Consider the following 22,970-nt stretch of genomic DNA (forward strand, 5'->3'; position numbering starts at 1 on the left):
TATATATATATATATATATATATGAAGAGTTCAGATGCAAAATCTAATGCTCTCCGCACATAGTATATGTTCATCAAATACTTTCATTTCAAATCCGCTAAATCCCAGCTTCAGCCCATTCAGAAATACCGGTTCGTTGACAAACTGCTAAACGCTGCTTCCCTTTGTCATCAAAAGCCTCTAAGTCCACAGAAGAACTAATCGGAAGATGCAAATTGAATCGTATGATTTTTTTCACACAACTGCAAGTTTTTATCATGTTTTGTCCATCGTTACAGTGGCAATGACAGGATTTCGCATGTTCCTTTTGCTGCTGTAAAACTGACAGAAATAGTGGACCTAGAGGTTTTGAAAAAAACACACACATGGACTTAGCTGGTTTTGCAGCAAAAGACAGTCAAATTTGTTAAATGCCAATGATTTGACTTAAGTGACATTTTTAAAAATAAGGCATTTCAATAACCGACTAACAACCTTTTCATTGCCATTAAAGTGAAATTACTGAACCTAAACATAGGAGCCTGATCAAAAAAAGTGCTCATTTAAAAGAAAAGATGTCAGATGTACGGATGTAGTTGCAATGGAACTCTCTCTCTCTCTCTCTCTCTCTCTCTCTCTATATATATATATATATATATATATATATATATATATGTATATACACACGGATTCAGCACTTCTTCACTGCATTTTCTGTGATTGTGGCAGTTTAACCGGTTGCTGAAAGAATCAAATAAACATTGTAAATGATGGATGTTGGAATTCTACAGTAATCTGTGAATTATCTGGCTGTTCATTCCATGCATATACCCGAAACCACACAAAACATGCTGTTTATGTAAGAACGTCTGGTTAAACCACAGTGGGCATCACTTTTGTTTCTCTCAGTGGAAAATGAAGTCTGTCTCCCAAATTTACAAGGGGCTGCTTAGGGTATGTGTTTGGTTGTTTTTCTTAAGGCTGTCCCAAACAGACAAACTGGAAGTGACAGCATGGGCTGCAGCAGGTGACAACACCAGCAGGTCGAGGTGCAAGGTGACAGGAGTCAGGAGTGATTCAGTGACTCTATGAGTTTGTGTGTGTGTTTTGAGGTTTGTGGATGTGTGCTTATTTGTGACAGAAATGGAAAGAATAAGAAGAATGGAAGCGGAGTCATTTCTGATTGGTTGTGGTTGCCCATGAAAACAAGTTGGAGTAGCAGTGCTTAATTATATCTTATGATTAGCCCCGCCCTGTAATATCGAGCACTCAGGTACGCTTTTCTTGCTTTCTGTAATATTACAGGCAGAGCATTTCATTTTACTTGGCAATGTAGCCTATCATTACATCAAATGAAATTCCGATAACCTACATTTTAGCCATCCTTTTTGGTGTGTGGTTGAAATCAAGTTGTCGAAATGATATAGTTGCATAAATTTACCATCAGGACACAGACTTTCATTTGAAAACATAATCTGTCCTTCATTACAGGACTTGGCTTCTGTCATTTTAATGATGTACATTGGCAATAGCCAGGATAATAGAAATAAGTTAAAAAATATTATATTTACATAAAAGGGCGCCAAGCCAAAAAAGAAAAATATTTAGTGGTCTTAACCATTTTAATTACAAATCACTGGTCAGGAAATTAGCAAGAATTGCACAAATACTTTAAAGTAACTTAGCCTTTTACAGGAAGAAGAATCAGTGTTGTTCCATTCAGTGTTAATGGCTTCAAACAGTTCATGAGTAGTTGAAAAATGTCTCCCAGTTTGTTTGAGTTTAAAGTAAGATGAAATATTCACTATAGGGTTCAAATCTGGACTCTGACCAGGCCAAAACATGAGCCTGATGGACTTTTCATTTGTGGGAAGCAAGTCGTTCGGCAATATTCTCCTGTACTCCAAAGCATTAAGTGACTTTTCACAGTAAAGTAGTTCATCAATACCAGCAGCTAAAAAGGCCCACACAATGACACCTCTTCCTCCATGCTTCACTGTGATAGAGATGAATTTTTATTATATTTCTCAGCAGATTTTTAAAAGACACCACTCTGGAGCGTCACCATGCAACTTGTTTTTCATTGCGATTCATCGCCCCACACACAACTTCCTATATTCTGCCAAAAACTCAATTTAGTCTTTGATGTTTTTTTGAGACAGTAATGGCTTTTTAAGTAGTGCATTTGCTAAAATTTTGCTATTTTATTGACCAATAATTTGTGGTTAAGACAAATAAAAGCTTAGTGTTTAGCCATTTTTTTGCCCTGTGTGTGTGCGTATATCTATATATCTATATATCTATGTGTATATATATATATATATATATATATATATATATATATATATATATGTATATATATGTATATGTATGTGTGTGTGTGTAGATATATATATATATATATATATATATATATATATATATATATATATATATATATATATATATGTATATATATGTGTGTGTGTGTGTGTGTGTATATGTATGTATATATATATATATATGTGTGTATATGTATATATCAATGGCGTGCAGTGGTGTTCTGAAATGAGGAGGCACATTTTTTATTTATTTATGTGCATTACTCTTAACGTTGACACATCTTCCTTGTTAAATGAACATTACATTACATCAAAAAAAGAAAAAAGAAACCAAATACACGTCTATTTTGTAATTTTACATTGACATTGTATTGTAATAAATGTTCTATTTATCAAAACTAAGTCAATCTCATCAAGTTAGTGTTTTAAGCATGTCTACATTCATTCCAAAATAATAACTAAAGTCAGTAATAATTTAAACAATATATTTTATTTGTGTATTGATGTTTTTCTTTTTAAATCAACTTAGGCTATTTTGGATCATCAGTCATGCTCCGTAAACACCGTCTGTCAAAGTCACGAAGATGTATTGGTCGTCCAGCTAAAACAGTGTAACTCTAGCTTGGCCAACCTGGGAGACCAGCTGATCAAGAACATGACCAGGCTGGGAGACCATTTTAAACCAGTTAGACCAGCAAACCATCTTATGCTGGTTTAACAGTTTGATTGAATTGTTTTCCAATTGTGTTAACCACTGCTGCATATCTTGAGAGCTATCTGGACCTCAGGGTACTTTGAAGGTATTCTCAACATCAAGTGAAACATTCATAGTAGCTTAAAGGGATAGTTTATCCAAAAATAAAACTTCTGACATCACATAGGACAGCCTTACAGGTTTGGAACAACACAAAATTTTCACACTTTTTTGATAAGGTTGTGAATGTAAGTCAGGAGGTGTGGAGAGAAGCCTAAATTTGACCAACTAGTTTATTAAAATACTGGGATACTTATGAGGGCCATAGAATATTTTCCAAGTATTAGATGTCTTTTTGAGACATATTGTTTATTAAAGACATTCAAAACGAATATAGTTCAAGTCAGACCATTCTGTAAAATTCTATCATATATCAATCAGACTCTGGTGCTGTTCCAGGGGCCATTAATTTAATGGACCCTGAAATCTCTTCTGCACTGAATTGGACCATTTATCATCACCTGATCATGTCTTGGCAGGGAGATTCAATCTAGATACGGAGATTTGTGAATTGATGTAATTCTGTCAGACACAGAGTGAGCAAATTCTTTAAAGTATCATTAATTATCATGGGACATTGTGGGTTTTGTATGTAAACATACAGGCTAGATGTATAGATAGTGGTAATGGATGTATAGGGTTAATAGTAATGGCAGAATAACTCCCTTATTAATAACAGAGGGCGAGGATTTCATTTCAATTTTAAAAGTCACAGAAAACTAAACAAATTTGTTAAGTGAATATACATCTTTATAGTTTAAAACGTTGTGTAAAAAATGTTCGCTAAATTTTTGAGTGGCCATTGAATTTACATGCTCAGCAGACTGTCTGTGATTGGCTGTGATTGGCTACAATGCAGCAAAAACACATTAGAAATAGAAACATTTGACACAGCATGTCAAATACACTCATACAAATACAGATGGGGGTATTTGAAAGCAGCCGTCTATCAGCGGGTACTGGATTGACCCGGTTCTACCGGTAAGCCTACTGCGGTTAGGCAGGTGTAATTACATTTTTAAAATTTCACTATTAACTTTTGACAGCTTTTTAAGTTGATGCAAACGAAAATGAGGATGTGAGGAAAACTTGCAAATCCCACTGGAAATTTGTAAAAATAATTATTTTCAATGTTTCATTGTCTGAGCAATCAAGAGCCAGGTATTCAAAAGTACACGATGAACAGACTGTACATCATAGCAATTATTTAATATGGCCAGATTATTAAACCAATGAATTTGTGGTTTTATTCTAACTGAAGTCTCTGTGGTGGTGGTCGGCGACATCTACTGTCATCCTTGTAGGATGTAAAACTAGATAAGTAAGTTGCCATACAACTCTCACAACACTTAAACAGCCGCTTACTTTTCTCTTCTGCCTCTCAACACACATGCAGGAACACACACTGTGGCATGACACTGGTGCGACAGTAGACAGAAAGGCCAAAGAGAGCGACTGTTTCAGCTCTGGTTCTGCTCAGAAGGTTCTCCCTCATGAATTAGAACTCCTCTAAGAATTCTATTACAGAATGTCTGGAGGATTCTACAGTCCATCTGATGTCTGTTTATTTTTTTATTTTTTTATTTTTTTTACTTTAAGTATTTTTTTGACACAGAAAAGCTACTATAAATAAAAGATAAAACTGGAACAAAATTCCCTATAATCATACCTTATTGTATACAATCTTTCAGCGATATCTTTGAGATCACATTAGCTCTGTTCCAGCTGCTTGCTGCCTTTATCCTAATTCAAGTGCAGTCTCACAAGTGACCAGTTTGAAGTGCTAAAAGACAGTGCTAAAGACTCAACTCGAAGTAACGTTGTAGAGTTAAATGTGAAACTCTAATAAGCATAAAGTTTACACACATTTTGGGGAAAATAATGTTTTAATGACAATGTACTATTTTTGTCAACAAAAATTTGTCCAAAATGAGGTGTTATAGGGGGTGTTTATAGGTCAGTTTCTTACCTTTGGAGCCACACTTGTGTACCTTAAAGTACAGCATCTGTAAACAGCTCACTACAGAACAATGTGGTCAAGAAACATTTTTTACTATTATAATTTTTGAAAACAATTGTGCTGCTTAATATTTTTACACGATTTTTGAACTTTTTTTTATTTTTTATTTTTTTATTTACAAAAGTAATCTTTTATAATATTATAAATGTCTTTACTTTCACATCTGATCAATTTAATGCATCCTCGCTGAATAAAAGTATTCATTTTCATTTGGAAATCAAACTAAATAAAATCTTACTGATACCAGAATGGTATATTACATTTAAACAGCTTATAGTAACCTTTGTTTTTGCTCTTTCAGCAATTCTTCTGTTTAGTAACATTCAAATCTCAGTGGTTTTTTACTTATTAGAGAGAGTTGAACTCTAAAACTGGTTCAGAGTTTGATTGCACAAATGGAAATCCACTCCAGCAATCTCTATAAAATTATTTGTCAAGTAGTGTTGATGAATGGAAAGGTCACTGGAAATTCATTGGTCACAAATGTTGGGTAAAATAATACATCTGAATAATACTGAACTATTTTTTATCACAAATTAGGTGTTTTTGGAGGCAGAATAGTTAGGTTGCTTACCTTTGGTGCCACGCTTGTGATAGCTAAAAATGTAGCCTCCTTATTTAGCTTACTACATTTTTGGAACAGAACAAATGCTCCCCCTGGATATGTGAAAAAAAAAAAAAAAAGAGGGAACCACTAATTTGAGATACATTTGAGATGATTCATTCATCTGGAGTGTCTGACCTCCTATTCACCTGCTTTTTGGCAGTGTGTGACTGTGTTAGTGTTTAGATTTTGAAGCAACAGAGTACAGTTATAAGGAGAACCCCTTGTGTCTTTGTCAGCTGCTTTCATCACTTGTAATGAGTCAGGAAAACTGTTGTGAGAACAATAAGAGGCGTCCCTCTAAATCAAATGTTATACAGGAACGATTGGACATGCTTGTGCATTTTTTGCAGTCTGGAGGTCTTTAATGGCCTTCATTGGCTCAACAGTGACAGCCCAATGTTGGCAGTCTGTGTTGAGCTTATAGAGCGCTGTACATTCTAATTATATTCATTATGGCAAGATTACACCGTCTCGTGTAATTACTGTAAAGATTATAACAACACTAAATATACTGGCAGCATATCATTCTCTCTTATTGTCTCTCTCACTTCGCTGATCCGCTAAAGAACAATGAAAGCCCAAAGCTGCTTGATTTAGATGTCTGTTATGATCACTTATGAATCAGCTGCCTCTGGCTCTATGACTGGGACGCCAACTATCACGCTGACACACACCCTCTGTACTGTTGTTTTAATGCAAAGAGAGTGAATTTGATACTTTGATGCATCGTTGTATAAAATTAGAATAATTTGCCACTTTTTGTTTACATGTACTTCAAAAGGGCATTGCTAATTTTTTATAGCAGTGTGGGGTCTGTTCTGATTAAATGCAATTAACTAAACTACCATTCCAAAGTTTGGGTAAGATTTTTTGTTGTGAAAGAAATTCATATTTTTATTCAGGAAGGATGCATTAAATTCATCAAAAGTGATTGTAAAGACTTTATCTATTTCTATTAGAATATTCTATTAGAATAATTTCTGAAGGAACATGACACTGAAGACTAGAGTAATTATAAATTATCATTTTAAATATTAAAATTAAAGTTAATATTTCACAATACTGTTTTACTATATTTTTGATCAAAGAAATGCAGCCTTTGTGAGCATAAGAAACTTCTTTCAAAAATATTAAAAAATCTTACCGACCCTAAACTTTTGTGCAGTGCATTTAGAAGAAAACACTTTCCAGTTGCTGTTGATGTCATTAGAAGTGTTTAAATTGAATGACAACATGAAACGGTTGCATGATATGCTCTCAACCTTGAAAAAAAAATATATTTTCATTAATGTTGCATTAAAAATCTGGTGAAACATGGCAATTACCAAAGGCATAAAGTATTTATGTGACGGAGGAAGTGTATGTGTGTTTAGGGCAGTTGAGGGAAGCGGAGGAAAGGTTTTTCACATGTTAATGTATTTTTCAGTAGAATTAGGGAATTTCATTGGCACAGAAGGCAGCTGGTGGCGTAATGCTCAGTGCTGTCTAGCGTATTTTGCTCGTCTGTATCACCCCCGGCTGTGTGTTTTGGTTAAGCGCCACCCTGGTGGTACCATCCCATATCAGTGGGCGGCGGCCATTTTAAATTGCTTTTTCACACCTTTGGTGGGAATGGGGTTTTAGACTTACATGTGCACAGTCTGAGATGCCCAAGAGAGAGCAGTGTTATAGATCCTCAAGCAAATTGCTCACACTTTTTCTTACACTTTCTCTCTCTTTCACTGTATGAGGCCTTTTCAATTCCTGTATCCTGAGAGTTAGTAAAGTTAGATGAAATTTTCAACTATTAGCCTCAGAATGTATATGTACATGAAACACTCAAAAAGTGTTTTTTACTTTGACAACACAGGTACAAGATGTCTTTTCGATGTCTGATTTTATCCGGAAGAACTAATGTTTAGAGCATGTGGCATAATGGTGGTGGTGCGGGCGTGCGTTTTGGATTTGGATTTTTTTGGACATCATAACACTGTAAATACTAAACTTATCTATTATTATTATTATTATAAGTAGTAGTAGTAATAGTAATAATATATAGGTTCAATCAATGACAATTATTGTTATATTTATAACTATTATTATTATATTTGTAAGCACAATTTATCCCAAATCATTAAAATATATTAATTTGGAAATTGAGCCTAGCAATTTTACATTCTTTTTTTTTTTAGATTTTTTTTTTTTAGATCTTTTCTTTGCTTTTTAGATTAGTGGATATATATTATGCACATCAGTAATTTGAGTTCAGAGACCAAAACATGCTTATTTTAAGTATCAGTACATAAGTACTTAATCTGTTATTATAATCTATACAAAGAATGTGCTTTTAATAAAAGCCATCAGAAGTACATATTTTAATATCATTCCACTGATTTCGGGTGAGTGGGTTAAAAGTGTGGCCCTCCGGTTCTGGCATCTATGATGAGGCCTACATAAATTTACTCCTTCATCAGGTTGTTTTATTTATGATACTGACTCAAATTTGCTCACTCTCGTTCTCTATCGTTCTCTAAAAGCCCTAACAATACGGATGGCAGGAGTGTGCCAATGTTGGCTCTAGCTCCAGTCACTGAGTGTAAATTTCTGCTTTAGCCAGCTCAGAATCTGATGGATCTCTCTAAGTGTGTTTGCACAGCACATTTTAATCGATTCTTAAAATGTTCAATTAGGGCCAAATCAATTTGCGCAAGGTGGTGACGATCAAAGTCAGCATACACTTCACACACACCTCTGCCTCTCTTGGCTACACACATTGAATTCAACATGCTATTCAGTGCTAAAATGATATTTTTTCCCTCTTTGTTTCCTACCCTTTCCTCCCTCTTGTCTTTAATTGGATCTGCTTTCTTTGTTCTCATAGGTGTCATTTACATATGGTCGGTTTGGACACCAGAAGGGAGTGTGGCAGTTTGTCTTTGTCATGTCTGATTACAGTGTTCAAATCCCCAGGTTTCTAGTTTTGTTGCCATGGTACCCATGCCAAACTGACCAGCCAGTCCATGCCAGTGTCTTTCACCTCTCAAAGGTGACATCTTCTTGGTGTTCTTTTTTTTATTTATTTTTTGGAACTTGTTGGCAAAGGTCGCCTATGTGCCAGTTTTTAAAAAAGATTTTTTTTTTTTTGTTTGTTTTTTTTTGTTTGTTTATACAAATAGATATGTATCATTCAAAAGATTGGGGTTGGTAAGACTGCTTTTTATGCTTGTGGGTATTGCTCATAATTTTACTCATTCCCACAGGTTCCCCACTATAATGCAGAAAATTCCCACAAACATTTATTCTGTAGCAAGTAGGTTGAATGACTAAATTAAGCCAGTCAGACTGTCAGATCAAACCAGTAATGTAATTTCACAATTCTTTATTCTATTGTATTTATTTGGGCTACTGTTTTAATTTATTTGTTCTTATGTTATTACCGACTGTTTACTTCAAAGTTTGAAATCAAGCTTCCTTAAAATTAAACAAAATTACCCCATTGAAAAAACACAAATTCATTGATTGAACAAACATTTAAGTGAGAGAAATGTAATTTTTACCAGAAAAATAAAAAGTCTAAAAAGGGGGAATTCCCACCAGTTTTCTGAAACGAAATCCAGGCCCTGTATCACTTTCTTGCTAACTTTCACTCTTACTTCCTCTCTCTAAAATATATATAGAGTAATATTAAAGCACATATGCACCAGGTAGTGAAAATATGAAAAAGGTTGGAACGAGGAAAGGTGTGGATGGATAGATAGAAAGATAGATAGAGACAAAATTGGAGAGAAGCTTGGTGATGGATCATTTGTCGTTTGTGGCAAAGGTCAGAGTTTATTGGGGCAACCATGTGGCGAATAGTTTTAGTGCTTAGTGGGAGGCAGGAAGCCGATTAACCCGAAGAGCTTCCTGCAGGGTTGTGCATTTCAGTGAGTGTGTGTTTGAAGGAGGGTATACCAAATTATGTCTTGGACTAGGTTATAAATCATTCTTTTTTTTTTTTTGTTCTCCTGAGTTACTCTGTGATGTCAGAGTGAAGGTGGGTGTGTCTGAATTTGATACAGAGTGAGATCGACTCTGAGCGAGCGAGTGTGTGTGTGTGTATGAGATAGCAAAGGTCAGAAAGTTTGAGAGTGTTTGTAAATGTGCACTTGCTACAAGGTCACGGTTTTTGGAAGCAGAACGAAGCAGCTGCTCTTGCCATGAGGGGCCAGAGGACAAACGCCAGAGGAGAATTCTTTTATCCAGGCGTAAAATACCATATGATCCGTCAACTCCATTACTGCCCAAATAATATCCACACACACATACTTAGATTCTTCAGCATCTTTATTTGAATGCCCTGAGGTCCCTGAATACAGCTGTATGCTTACCGATGTTCTTGTGCCATCTCTGGTCTCATCCAGTATCTTTGGAATGGTGTTTAGTTTTTAGGAGTCATTTGCTACAGCCTACAGCATATAAATAATTGTAGGGCCAATGAAGGGGCTAGTAGACTTTAAAAGTGGACAGGATGGAGTGCCTAGCAGCTTTCATCTTACAGCAGGCTTTGTTTGTAGTTTGAAAACTCTGGATAAAGACTAACTGAAATGGAACCTTATAAGTAACTGTTTTAGAACAATATAGGTGAGAACCACATGATAATCTAATAAACGTACCCTACCATTCAAAAGTTAGATTTTTTTTTAATGTTCTTTTGCTAACCAAGGCTGCATTTATTTGTTCAAAAATACAGTAAATATTGTGAAATATTTGTACAATTTAAAATAACTGTTGTGTATTTTAATATATATTTAAAATGTCTTTTTCCCAGTTAACATTTCTTCTTATTAATATCAATGTTGAAAACAGTTGTGCTGCTTAATATTTTTGTGGAAACTGTGATGCATTTTCTTTGATAAATAGAAGGTTCAAAAGAGTCTTTACAAAAAGTCTTTACTATCACTTTTATTCAGAAAGGATGCATTAAATTTATCAAAAGTATTAATTACTTTAAAATAAAAATTAAATCTTACGGACCCCAAATATAATATAGTGCAAATATACATACAACACAAGTTTGGGTCAGTCAGTTTATCTATACAATTTAGGAATTAAGTTTCTCGCTTAATCCTTCTATTCCGTGCCGATCCGGCCCAGCCGGTACAAATATGGTTTCATTTTCTACTGTGGGGCTGATAACGGTCATCTTTTGAATGTAATACAAATTACAAATGCGCCAGTTGTAGCTACAGAGAAACTGGTAGCCAGGCAACAGACAATTGACCAATCCTGAGTTTCTGACATCACTACATCTATTGTTCCAGCACAGAATTCTGGTCTGAGAACGGTTTGTAATCGTGCCGTGCTATAACCAGGCTCAAGTGGAAATACAACTGGAACCGTTCCTTACTGTTCTTAGAACCATCCGGCCTGATGGTGGAAAGTGACTTAAGTAACCTATTTTTGACCAGAACACACTGCAGTATGAACAACTCCATAGTCTGGCTAGGCGAGACTGTCAAATATGTCACTTGTCATGGTTGGGATAAAACCTTGGATAAAAATGGAAGAGTTACCATAGGGTTTATCATGTGTCACTAGGGCTGTCGCGATAACCGCAATATCGTAATACCGCGCTATTGACGAGCCAACCGCAGAGGACTGCAAAAAACGCAGTAATAGCAATATTTGCACGTTTTATTTTTTGAAAGGTTATGTCCTTCTCGTTTTACACTTCATGCATGTGTACTAAATATTTAAAAAGTTAATAATGATAGCACAGGGGTAGGCAAGTTCGGTCCTAGAGAGCTGCTGTCCTGCTGAGTTTAGCTCCAACCTTAATCAAACACACATGAACAAGCTAATCAAGCTCTTCAGGATTACTAAGGCTATAGACAGCTGAAGGTTTTTTTTCAGGGTTGGAGCTAAACTCTGCAGGACAGCGGCTCTCTAGGACCGAACTTGTCTACCCCTGTGATAGCATAATGTGTACCATGGTGATTTGTACAGAGGCTCAGTAGATTTGCACTAAACAAGCCTAAACATTGAATGTGAGCAAGATCGACTGAGCGTGCGCGATTACCTGCGTCTGTCCTTCAGGCCAAGACATATATTGATGGAAAAAAAGGTTGTGGTTTCCAAGGATAGAAATCTCTCACTTAGCATTGACGCATTACTGGTCAGCTAAGCCTTATAAAGTGGCGCTCAAAGTTAAAATGATTTCAACAGCTTGTTTCACTACATCTATCTTTAAATGAATCAGCGTTTTTGAAAGTGCATTTGAATGAACGGTTTAAAGGTGCTAAAGAGGATCTTTTCGTCGACTGAGAAACCAAAGACTGTTACTGAGTTTTTGAAATGAGCGCATGCGTAAGAATTTCGAGGGAACGGCTCCCAAAACTCGTGCATGTTGGCACGTCGTGTTTACCACCGGCATTCGCTGTGTCTTATTAGTGGATTCATTATGTCGGACTCACCGCAGGTAACTCATAATCTGCAGTTGTTACTCCTGTCTCCTGACAAAAACATTGCATGCGGCGCCTGTAGAGTGTGGAAAGTTACTGGAGCGCGCAGCCGCGCACGTCTCTCACAAGGAACGTCAGGGCACTGATTGACAAGCCAAAGGGCCAGTCGTTTACGCGATGATCGTGTAAACGATTGGCTGATGTTTTTAAGGTCCTACCACGTGCACAGATGATGTATATTAATATTATTACTTTCAGTGTGTAACCCCTCTAGTCCAGGTCCTTCTCACCCCGCCCTACGCGGGTCTCGAACCTGGGTCTCCGGCATGGGAGTCGGACGCTCTAACAAGGAGGCTAAAGGCTGCAACCTCTAGCGTCAGTCGCTAGAGCATCTCTTGAGATCAGAGGAGTGAGGTTTACTCGCACAGCAACTACTAGCTGGCCTCCGTTACACTCACCCCCCTAAACCTCACTCCCATCCGGGTCACGGCACCAATGTAACCCCTCTAGTCCAGGTCCTTCTCACCCCGGGTCTCCGGCATGGGAGTCGGACGCTCTAACAAGGAGGCTAAAGGCTGCAACCTCTAGCGTCAGTCGCTAGAGCATCTCTTGAGATCAGAGGAGTGAGGTTTACTCGCACAGCAACTACTAGCTGGCCTCCGTTACGCTCACCCCCCTAAACCTCACTCCCATCCGGGTCACGGCACCAATGTAACCCCTCTAGTCCAGGTCCTTCTCACCCCGGGTCTCCGGCATGGGAGTCGGACGCTCTAACAAGGAGGCTAAAGGCTGCAACCTCTAGCGTCAGTCGCTAGAGCATCTCTTGAGATCAGAGGAGTGAGGTTTACTCGCACAGCAACTACTAGCTGGCCTCCGTTACAAGTGCACCTAATAAATAGTCTTTTATCAGTTAGTAAAGACAGTTTCAAGTAATATTGAAAAAATGTATAAAGCAAAACATCCTCTTTAGCACCTTTAAAGACTCAAAGACAGTCCTTGTGGCGCAACAATGTAACTGCACTGTCTGACAGCCCGTCTGGAACGCACAAAAATGAGTAACGTTAGTTCTGTACTCGTGAAATATCAGCAGAAAGTCTCTTGTTTAGTCAGATTCAAGGATCGGAACTAACTATTATACATATAACAATAGCCCTACGATCTTACTGTCAGGTTTATGTTCTGTTATGTAGACCCTTATTTTGACATTCTCTTCTGTTACTTACTTCCTGTTTCAATGATCTGTTTAGTTTCGTTATTGAATATGACCATGTTACACAGATTATATATATATATATATATATATATATATATATATAATCGCGCTATTGAGCCACTCAAAAATACCGCAAGGGAAATTCCTTAACCGCGACAGCCCTACGTGTCACTTTATCTGCCATAATGAAATTGATGGGAGGTTAAATTGGCAGGAATAAATGGGAAGAAATACAATTCCAAGAACCCAAGGGAAAGATTTTGAACTCTTCACGCTATATATATAAGTTGAAGCTTTAGGTGATGCCGTCTTGCCTGCTGCAATGAAATCCTCAGCTTTGTGAGAAATGTTTGACATTTGAAAAGTGGCCTGAGAAAGAGGGAGTGAAAGTGAAAGGTTAGAAATGTGTGGGGTGTCGTCAGCCTTGGGACCAGCGGCTGAAACAAATCAGAGCGGAGGTGTTTGGGCTCAGAATTATGGTCCTCTTTGTAGCCCTGAGAGCGCCATAAAGAACGAACTTGTGACACAGAGAGATGCTGTTTTTGGGACGATGCTGCCTCCATCTGCTGAAGCTACGTGCTTTATAGCGTGCAACCTCCGTATCACAGCTCCCCAGGGCCGCCACAAAACATTGCACTTTTTAATTCTTTCTTTTTGTGTGTGTGTCAGTCCTCTGGGGCTCCGCGATTATGTCATGATTGCTGGTGGTGAGGTAGAAGTGACAGAATGGACTTTATTCATCTGTAATTTCCTGATGAGAGACTCATAATGTATTATAGCATTAAATGAATGCTCTGGTAATTTAAGCTTTATTTGCAACGTAATGTTAATTGCCACAGAAAATAGTTTTGATTTGTCCCTCAGTTTCTTTTAAAAAGCAAGAATCATGGTTACAGTAGTGGATGACCGAATCTTATTTTCTTTGTTAACTTATATTGAATCCATCCCTTTGTTTGGTGTATTGTTCGTTCATTCATTCTCTTTCCCGTCACCAATCTTTTTCCTTGTGGACACTGGGTCCACAAGGCCTCACGTGTGTTTTGTCTCAGTGTTGATTTGAAATGAATCACTGAAGGTGTATCTCTCTCTGAAGGGATTATTATGTGTTTAAACTCTTGTTGTGAGACGCAGCGCCATACCAAATCTTCATTATATTTTCACACCTTTACTATGCTTCACTCCCGCTACCTGAGGAGAAAGAGAGAGAGAGAGTGTGTGAGAGATAAAGTAACACAATAAACCTCTGGTTTTATTCCAGACAGCTGCTTGAGTTTCTGTTGGTCTCTATTCTGTCACTGTTTCAAAACATGCAAATGAGACTCTCTGAATCAGCACGAAATCTGTTGTATCACTATAAAAAAGAAGAGAGAAAACAAACAAAAATACAAGAATAAGAAAGATTGAAAAACTGGGATTGTGTATTACATCATTTTATATTGGCTTATAATGAGCTGAGGTTGAAACTTTTGCTGTGTAAAATGTGTGATATTGTTTAGCTCTCACGTTTTCAGATTTATCAAGTTTTTCTGTACTTATATGAAGATAAAGAGATAAATGTGGGAAGAAATTTATTGTAAACCAGCACTGCAGTGAAATTCCTTTTTCTGCTTTTTCTTCATTTTGTCCACAATTGTCTGTGATTATTTCAGTTCAAATCACTTAAAATACAGACTGATGCATATTTACGGTTCTCTGTAAAAAATCAACCGTACCATTCTCTACCCACGGTTCGGCGCGGAGTTGCAGCGCAGATAAGCTCAAATCTGTTGACACATACAGTATATAATATGGTTTGTTGAAAATAATAAAGTGTAAAACAGACAGAGTTCCGCTAATGTATGTTTCTGTCAATGGATACACATTCTGGCTTCCCAATACGTTACAACAGTGATGATCAAATAGACGTGGACAAAACAGTAGGCCTGGGACAATATATTGATTCTCAATTCATGATACAATAAATCTGTATCGATCCTGATATTTTCTCTCTTGAATTGATTCTGCGCTTAGTTTTTAAAGCAGATGACGCTCTAGGCAAATTTTTAACCGCACACTCAAATGCTCACGAAGAAGACTGCTGGAGAGCACTCGTGCGTTCGGCTGAGTCATGTAAGTGGTTAAAAACATTATACTTGCACCTCTGTTCAGAATGCTTTTATGACGCAATATTAATGTAAACACAGTCCACTGCAAACACCGTTGTAATTCGCTTCAACCTTTTTGAACTTTATGAATGATTATTTTAGGTTTAAGTGGTGTGTGTAAATGAACCGGAAGCAAGCAGAGTATGTGTGTTTCTAAAGCTTGTAGTGTCATTGCTGATAAAAACTAAGCACTGGTGAGACCTGAACAGCACAGGCTGCAGTCTGTTTAAATGAAATACATTTACTCGTTTTTAATCCTCGCCACTTCAAACATTCAAGAGCAAGAAGAAGCGAATGAGAAGTTGTGTGCCATGTGAAAAGATTTGTGTGCACTCATCTGAAGGGCGCACACGGAAAGCCGCATCTATATACTCAGTATATTGAGTTCTCTTTTGAGTCTTGCGATTGAATGGACAAATTCACAGAAAAACTGTCAATATGCCCGTCTTGATGAGTATCCTAGTAACATAGTCAGTTATGTCTTAAGTGAATGTAAACAGTAGTGAAAGACAAAGCATGTGTACAGTATCAGCGTATTGGATCAGTGCATTGTGTTTTTAAATGACAGCAGCCTAATATTCCTGCTGTCTGTTTTTAATGTTAATCAAACAACAAAAGACAAGGAAATCACTCACTGCTCTTGACTGAATAGATTTTTTAACTTTAATAAGGATTAAAATGAAATGAATATAAATATATATTTATATATATATATATATATATATATATATATATATATATATATATATATATATATATAATACACACAATATAATAAGATATACGATTATATATATATAAGATATATATACAATCTACATTGTAAAAAGCGCTATATAAATAAAGGTGACTTGACATGAAATATTTTTTTTATAGATTGTAAGGAAGTTAAGATTAAAATCGAAAATCTATTGTGTTGCAATATTGCAATTCAACATCTAACTCTCAGTGATGTCATTGTAATTTTTGCATTACAATTGGTCTTTTTTTGCATTTATTTGCATACAAATATGCAATTGCATGCTTGGTCTTGCATTTAATCATCTTTAGCTGCCTTTATGCTGCAAATGTGGCACATGGCATGTGCGTGTGCTTGTCTGTTAGAAGATCATTTTGCTTCATACTGGCTCTATCAGTACAGATCTAAAATTATAACGGGAAAGAACTGTAAATTTAGGGTCTGATTCATTGAAGCATTTGGCACACTCAGTCTGTTTGGCAGACTGTTACATTTGATTGGCAGATTGATCTGATATGCTCCATCACAGACTTAACGGAAAATACGAACATGTGCTGAGGGATTTTACAATGATAGAGGTACCCTTAGAGAAAGGTGAAGGATTGACTCTATGCTTTAATTAAGCATGAGTGAGCACAGATGTGGTAGAGCTTCTCACTGTAGCCTAAATACCTTTTTCTAAAAAAATAAAATAAAAAATGTTATTTGTACCAATCAGATTGCATGACTTGAATGCAACTTGTGGGAGTTATGGTACACAGATTTCAATTAACCAGGAAACAAGTTTAAAAGATATTGGGATGATATTATGTGCACAATATAGTGCTACCATATACTGTAAAACATGATTTTTAAAGATAAAAGGCAGTAAAAATGGTAACGTAACAGTCTGTTAATTGGTTAAACTTTAAGTTCCTATACTGTGTATGAAGAAACTATAATAAATCTTAACAGGACATTTCAAAATACTTTGAAATGAAATGAAATGAAAAGCTTTATTGTCATTGTACAAATATACATCGAAATTGCTGGTTGTATATTTGTACAATGACAATAAAGCTTTTCAAAATACTGTTAAATTTACAGTTTTTGCAAGCGAAAAAGAACAAGTCATCTAATAATTTACAGTGAAAACTTGGATAAATTGACATTCCCAAACTCTTTGCCTGACATTTGATGGTTTTTCTTTGAAATAACTTTGTTTTTTCTTAGTTTTTTCTTTCTTCTCAGTATTGTACATTAGAGTTTTTTACATCTTATGTTGGGAAATTAATGTCTATTGCATTGTTTTAATGTCATGTTACTGTGATGGTGTTTTGTATTTGTGTGCATGACACTTTGCACCTTGTATGTATTAGTATTTACGTCAGCTTGTTGGAAAGATACTTTTTTATTAATTTGGTGCTATTGTGTGCAACAGAGTAAACGAGTATACTATATGTGCGTAGCATGTAGACGGTTTTCCGCTGCTTGACAGACTATTTTGAGGAGACAGCTGATTACCATTCATTTGCTCTGCATCTCCTCGGTCTGGAACGCCTGGATAGCGGTTGTCGAGAAAAGTTGTGGTCTTGCAGCTGAACAGTTTGGTGTCTGATCCTGTAGTTGTTCAGGGATGGGAATTTACTGAGGTCACAGTCCTGCTGTAGTACCATTCTGCCCTTGAGCAAGGCATTTAGCCCTGAGTTGCTCCTGTGGGACCTTTTGCGTTGGATAAAAATGTCCGCTAAATGACAGATTTCAATTTCAGTGATGACTTGTTGACTTTTTGGGTCATGTTTTGAAAAAGAGTTCAAATAAGTCATCCCTGAGCACAAAAAATGCCTTTCCATCATTGTTTTTACACCCTGACACTCACAAACAGACACACACTCAAAAAGGCCCTGTCCAGTGGAGGTGGAAGCAGTTGTGTGAATGTGAGCCAGAGGGGCTACAAATGATTCCTGTCTTTCAACTGGTAAAGCATGGTGTTAATAATGCCAAGGTCATGGGTTCAGCATAATGATAAAATGAACGCATTGTCACTTTGGATACAAGTAGGGTTGTAATGAGTCAAGCACACAGTATATGGATATATAACAGTTATTTTTTCTCACAATAACACACTGTATTGATACTTTAGGCTAGATCTTTTATTTATTTATATGAACATTTGTATTTAAATGATAATGAAAAGGCAGGCTATTTAAAAAAGCAAAAATTGGCATTTCTCAACCAAAGAAGTACATAACCTGCTTGAGGCCAGTTGTGCTGCTGCACTTTTTAAGGCTTGTGCACTTTTTTGTGGTGCCATCAGCACATTTTGTGATGTCATTTTCACAGCTCCTGAGTAGTTATTTGCGGCTCAGCTCAAGTAGTAATGTTTTAGGTCTTGTGTTTGAAAAAACTATCACGGTTTTAACAAAAATATTAGACAGCACCACCATTTTCAACATTGATAATAAAAAATGTTGCTTGAGCACCAAATCAACATATTGGAATGATTTCTGAAGGATCACGTGACTGATGACTGGAGTAATGGCTGCTGAAAATTCAGCTGTTATCACAAAAATTACATAAAAAAATGTAGTGTATATAGTAGTGTGACTGTGCATACATAACAATTTTCTCTGAATCTTTCTCTTTTTTTTGTTGCTGTACCATACCGTCAGTCAATGTTGCACTCAGAACATTGACTTACTCTCTCTACACACTTGTACAATTACCTTAATTATCTTAATTTAATTTGTTTCTTTGTAAATAAATGCTCTTGTTAAATGAGATAAAACAAAAACCAGGGGACACTTTAAATTATAACAGAAAGCAATTTTGACTTGTAATAACATCTGAAGTGTCTCTGAAATTAAATAAACATACAGATAAATCTCTTTCTCTTTGTCTCTGCAGTGTGTGAGAGCAGGGGTGGAGGTAGTGATCTCGTGCCCAGGTTCTCCTCATCCTTACCCACGTACCTCCCAGTGTCCTGCCAACTGCAAGGTGCAGAGTCATCCTTCTTTCTCCGGGAAGCCACACAGGAAGTGATGCGTAACGGGAGCTTGCAGACACGCAGCGAGCCTCTCTTTCTCCACTTGCCCGATGCTGGCCCTGCTCCCCTGTTGTCGGTCAACTGTAGCTATGGCAACCTCACTGCAGAGGCGCCAGTACCACCAGAGCTCCTCCAGGGGGCGCTTCCACGTTCCTTCCACACCTCTACACACCTCACGCTGGGCTGGAAGGTGAGAGCGCACCTGGTGAGCAGGAGGATAGGAGTTGATCGCCCTCAAATACAGGTGTTGTTTTACCTGGCAGGCCGCAGATGGGATGATGTGGATCCTCCTGCGGAACTACTCCCGTGTATCCGTGTCGTTGGGATCCGTGATCCAGGGGAAGGTTCCGTATCAACTGCTTGTCGACTGGAGGGAAACATGGGGATCTGTGTAGCCCAGCTTGACATCCCTACGACCTGGTTCAACGCTCCTCCGCCACGTAGACGCACACAGGAACCCGTTCCCATCACGGTGGAATTGCACTATTCCATCCTTCCCCCAGAGACCCTGGGAAAAGATTGCATAGCGGGTAGGGCGCAAGGAAAGTCTGTAGGGCAAGAAGGAGATATGCAGAGGATTGGGACGGTGACTCTCGCCACTGGAGACAACAAAGCGCCCAGAAACCGACTTAGACTGGATGGAGACGTTGAGATTCTGGCGCCCCCCAGCCCAATTAAACAGGGACAGACTGTGGGATTTCAAGTACTAATGAATACTGCTGCCGCCACTGAGCAGTTCACACTGAGGTAGGACAAAATACATGCACACTCCTTTGTAAAGGTTGTATCTCTTGTGCTTATGTAAAGGTAATCTAATTTCAAATTAGTGGAAATGAGCATGCATTTCCATTATCGGCCAATATATATCCAGTATTGACAGAATATTGGCCGATAACCAATATGGTATCACTATATTGTGCATCCCTATTAAGGTTAAGTGCAGTTTTAGTAGTCTTCGCTTTTTCTGGAAAGTCTAGTGCTGTGTTGATAGAGAGTATGAGTGGAGACGATGTAGGTGAGAAATTAAAGTGTGTGCGGCTCCATTGCAGATTCATGTTGATCGCATTGTTACAAATGGTTTTTGTTAGTTTCAGGATGGCTTGTATGTGAACACTGTAAATCAGGTCCTTCTCCTTGATGGCCATCTTTCCTGATGGGGAGTTTATCTCCAAGATGGCGACCCTTCAGGAGAATTGGACACCTCTGCTCTAAATTTACTCTGACCATCTTAAGCTACATCCACATTAATCCGGATATATCTGAAAATCCAGTTTTCATTTTAAAGGGGTCATGACATGGATTTTCTTTATCACTTTAATATGTTCCTTGAGGTTCACTAAATAATGTTGATAAAGTTTTTTGCTAAAAAAAATAAAACAATTAAATATGCATAAAAACAATTATTTTCAACCCTCATTCTGACCCTCTGTCTTAAATGATCCATTTTTAAGGGACGGCTCCTTTAAAGCTTGTCAGTGAACGACCACTGTTATGATTGGCTAACGTCACTGCATAAGAAAACAGTATCAACGCCCACTCGCTGCTGAGCACAAGTTAGTTTTTCAAAAACATTATCCGTATAAAACCATCATTTACAGTCAAAGCATTATGAAATCATTTACTTACATTTTGTGATGCAGTCAGATCAGTTGGCTGCTTCATTTTTCAACAAAAGTTTCTTTGCAAACTTTCCATTCCAGTATGCCTTGTTTACAAAACAAATGCTCTGAATGAACATATAATTCTCAGGCACGATCCAGGATGCCATTTAAAATAAACCATCCACTTTTTTCCGATGCTTAGATTCTTCTGAAGTCTGTACAGAGACGCAAATGAGTTGTTTAAACTGGACGCGTCAAAGCTTTCTTCCACTCTTCCATTTTGTCGACAGACTCAAGTGCATGGAGTGTTAGAACCTTAATGCACATCTGTTTATTTAAACCCGACAGTGATTATAATGTGTTCTATTTGCTTTTGACACGACGCTCACATCCAATGTAGGCCAATGTCATCTGTTAAGCGACTGAATGCCAATGGGCGGCACCCGGGGTTGCAATGATGTAAAACTATTCATTTATGTCTTACACTGGAGGCAATCATATACATATATATTTGCCCGTGTGACGCCACAAATCGCACAATATCCAAACGAGCCATTTTTAGAGCTTGATTAAATAAACTCTTTATAATGAGGAGGACATCAAATTTGCAGGATGTTTTAATGGTACAAAGACCTCTCATACAGTGGTGGTCAGAATTATTGGCACCCTTGGTAAATATGATCAAAGATGACTGTAAAAATAAATCTGCATTGTTTATCCTTTTGATCTTTAATTCATAAAATGAGCAAAAATCGAACCTTTCATTGAAGGAAAAGAATTGAAATTGGGGGGGAAATCACATTATGAAATTATTGGCACCCCTAGAATTTTTTATGAGTAAAATATCTCTGAAGTATATTCCCATTCATATTTACATTTTTTTGGCACACCAGGGTGATCATGAACATGAAATTGTCCAGCCATGACTTCCTGTTCCACAGGAGTACAAATATGTGTAAACACAAAGGCCAAATTCACATAAACATTCATCACAATGAGTAAAACCGAAGAATATAGTTCTGACGTGCAGCAAAAGATTGTTGAGCTTCACAAATCAGAAAATGTCTATAAGAAAAAAGTTAACACATTGAAAATCCCCATTTCCATTACCAGGGAAATAATTAAGAAGTTCCAATAAACTAAAGATGTTACAAATCTGCCTGGAAGAGGACCTGTGTCTAAATCGTCCTAATGCGCAGTGAAGAGAGTTTGAGTGGCCAAAGACTCTCCAAAGATCACAGCTGGAGAATTGCAGAAATTAGTTGAGTCTTGATTCTCAGAAAGCCTTAAAAAAATGATCAAACAGCACCTACATCCCCACAAGTTGTTCGGGAGGGTTTCAAGAAAAATCCAGAAACAGTCTCCAGCATATTCAGTTGTTAGACAAGACTGGAACTTCAAACGGGACCGGCTTCTATGATCAGATGAAACTAAAAAAAGAGCTTTTTGGCAGCAAACCCACCAGATGGGTTTGGTGCACACATGGATAAAAAGTACCCCATGCCCACGGTTAAATATACTGCTGGATCTTTAATGTTGTGGGCCTATTTGTCTGCTGGAGGTCCTGGACATCTTGTTTAGATACAGGGTATCATGGATTCTATCAAATACCAACAGATAAAAAAATCAAAACCTGATTGCTTCTGCTAGAAATCCAATAATGGGCCGTGGTTGGATCTTCCATCAGGACAATGATCCAAAACAAACATCAAAACCAACACAAAAATGTGTCACTGAGCACAAAATGAAGCTTCTGCCATGGCCATTCCAGTCTCCCGACCTGAACCCTAAAGAAAATGAGTGGAGTGAACTGAAGAGAAGAAGCACCAACATGGAGCTGGGAATCTGAAGGATCTGGAGAGATTCTGAATGAAGGAATGGTCTCTGATCTCTTGTCAGGTGTTCTCCAAACTCATCAGGCATTACAGGTGAAGACTCAGAGCTGTTATTTTGGCAAAAGGAGGTTGCAAAAAGTATTTAATTAAAGGGTGCCAATAATTGTGGCCAACGTGTTTTGGAGAAAATCATTTATTTCATAATGTGATTTTCGCCCCACTTTCAATTCTTTTCCTTTAATGAAAGGTTAGATTTTTGCTAATTTTATCAATTAAAGATAAAAAGGATAAACAATGCAAATTTATTTTT

General features: G+C 37.3%; 1 protein-coding gene across 1 annotated transcript in view; it reads left to right on the forward strand.

The window, feature by feature from the left end:
- si:dkey-215k6.1 (transmembrane protein 132C) overlaps positions 1-22,970 on the forward strand; it is a 232,017-nt gene that overhangs the window by 49,818 nt on the left and 159,229 nt on the right. The window contains exon 2 of the mRNA XM_048188671.1: positions 19,086-19,971. Coding sequence (XP_048044628.1) covers positions 19,086-19,971 — 886 coding nt within the window. The remainder of the gene's footprint in view (positions 1-19,085; positions 19,972-22,970) is intronic.

Source organism: Megalobrama amblycephala, linkage group LG4 (genome assembly GCF_018812025.1).
Source record: "Megalobrama amblycephala isolate DHTTF-2021 linkage group LG4, ASM1881202v1, whole genome shotgun sequence".
Taxonomy (NCBI): Eukaryota; Metazoa; Chordata; class Actinopteri; order Cypriniformes; family Xenocyprididae; genus Megalobrama; species Megalobrama amblycephala.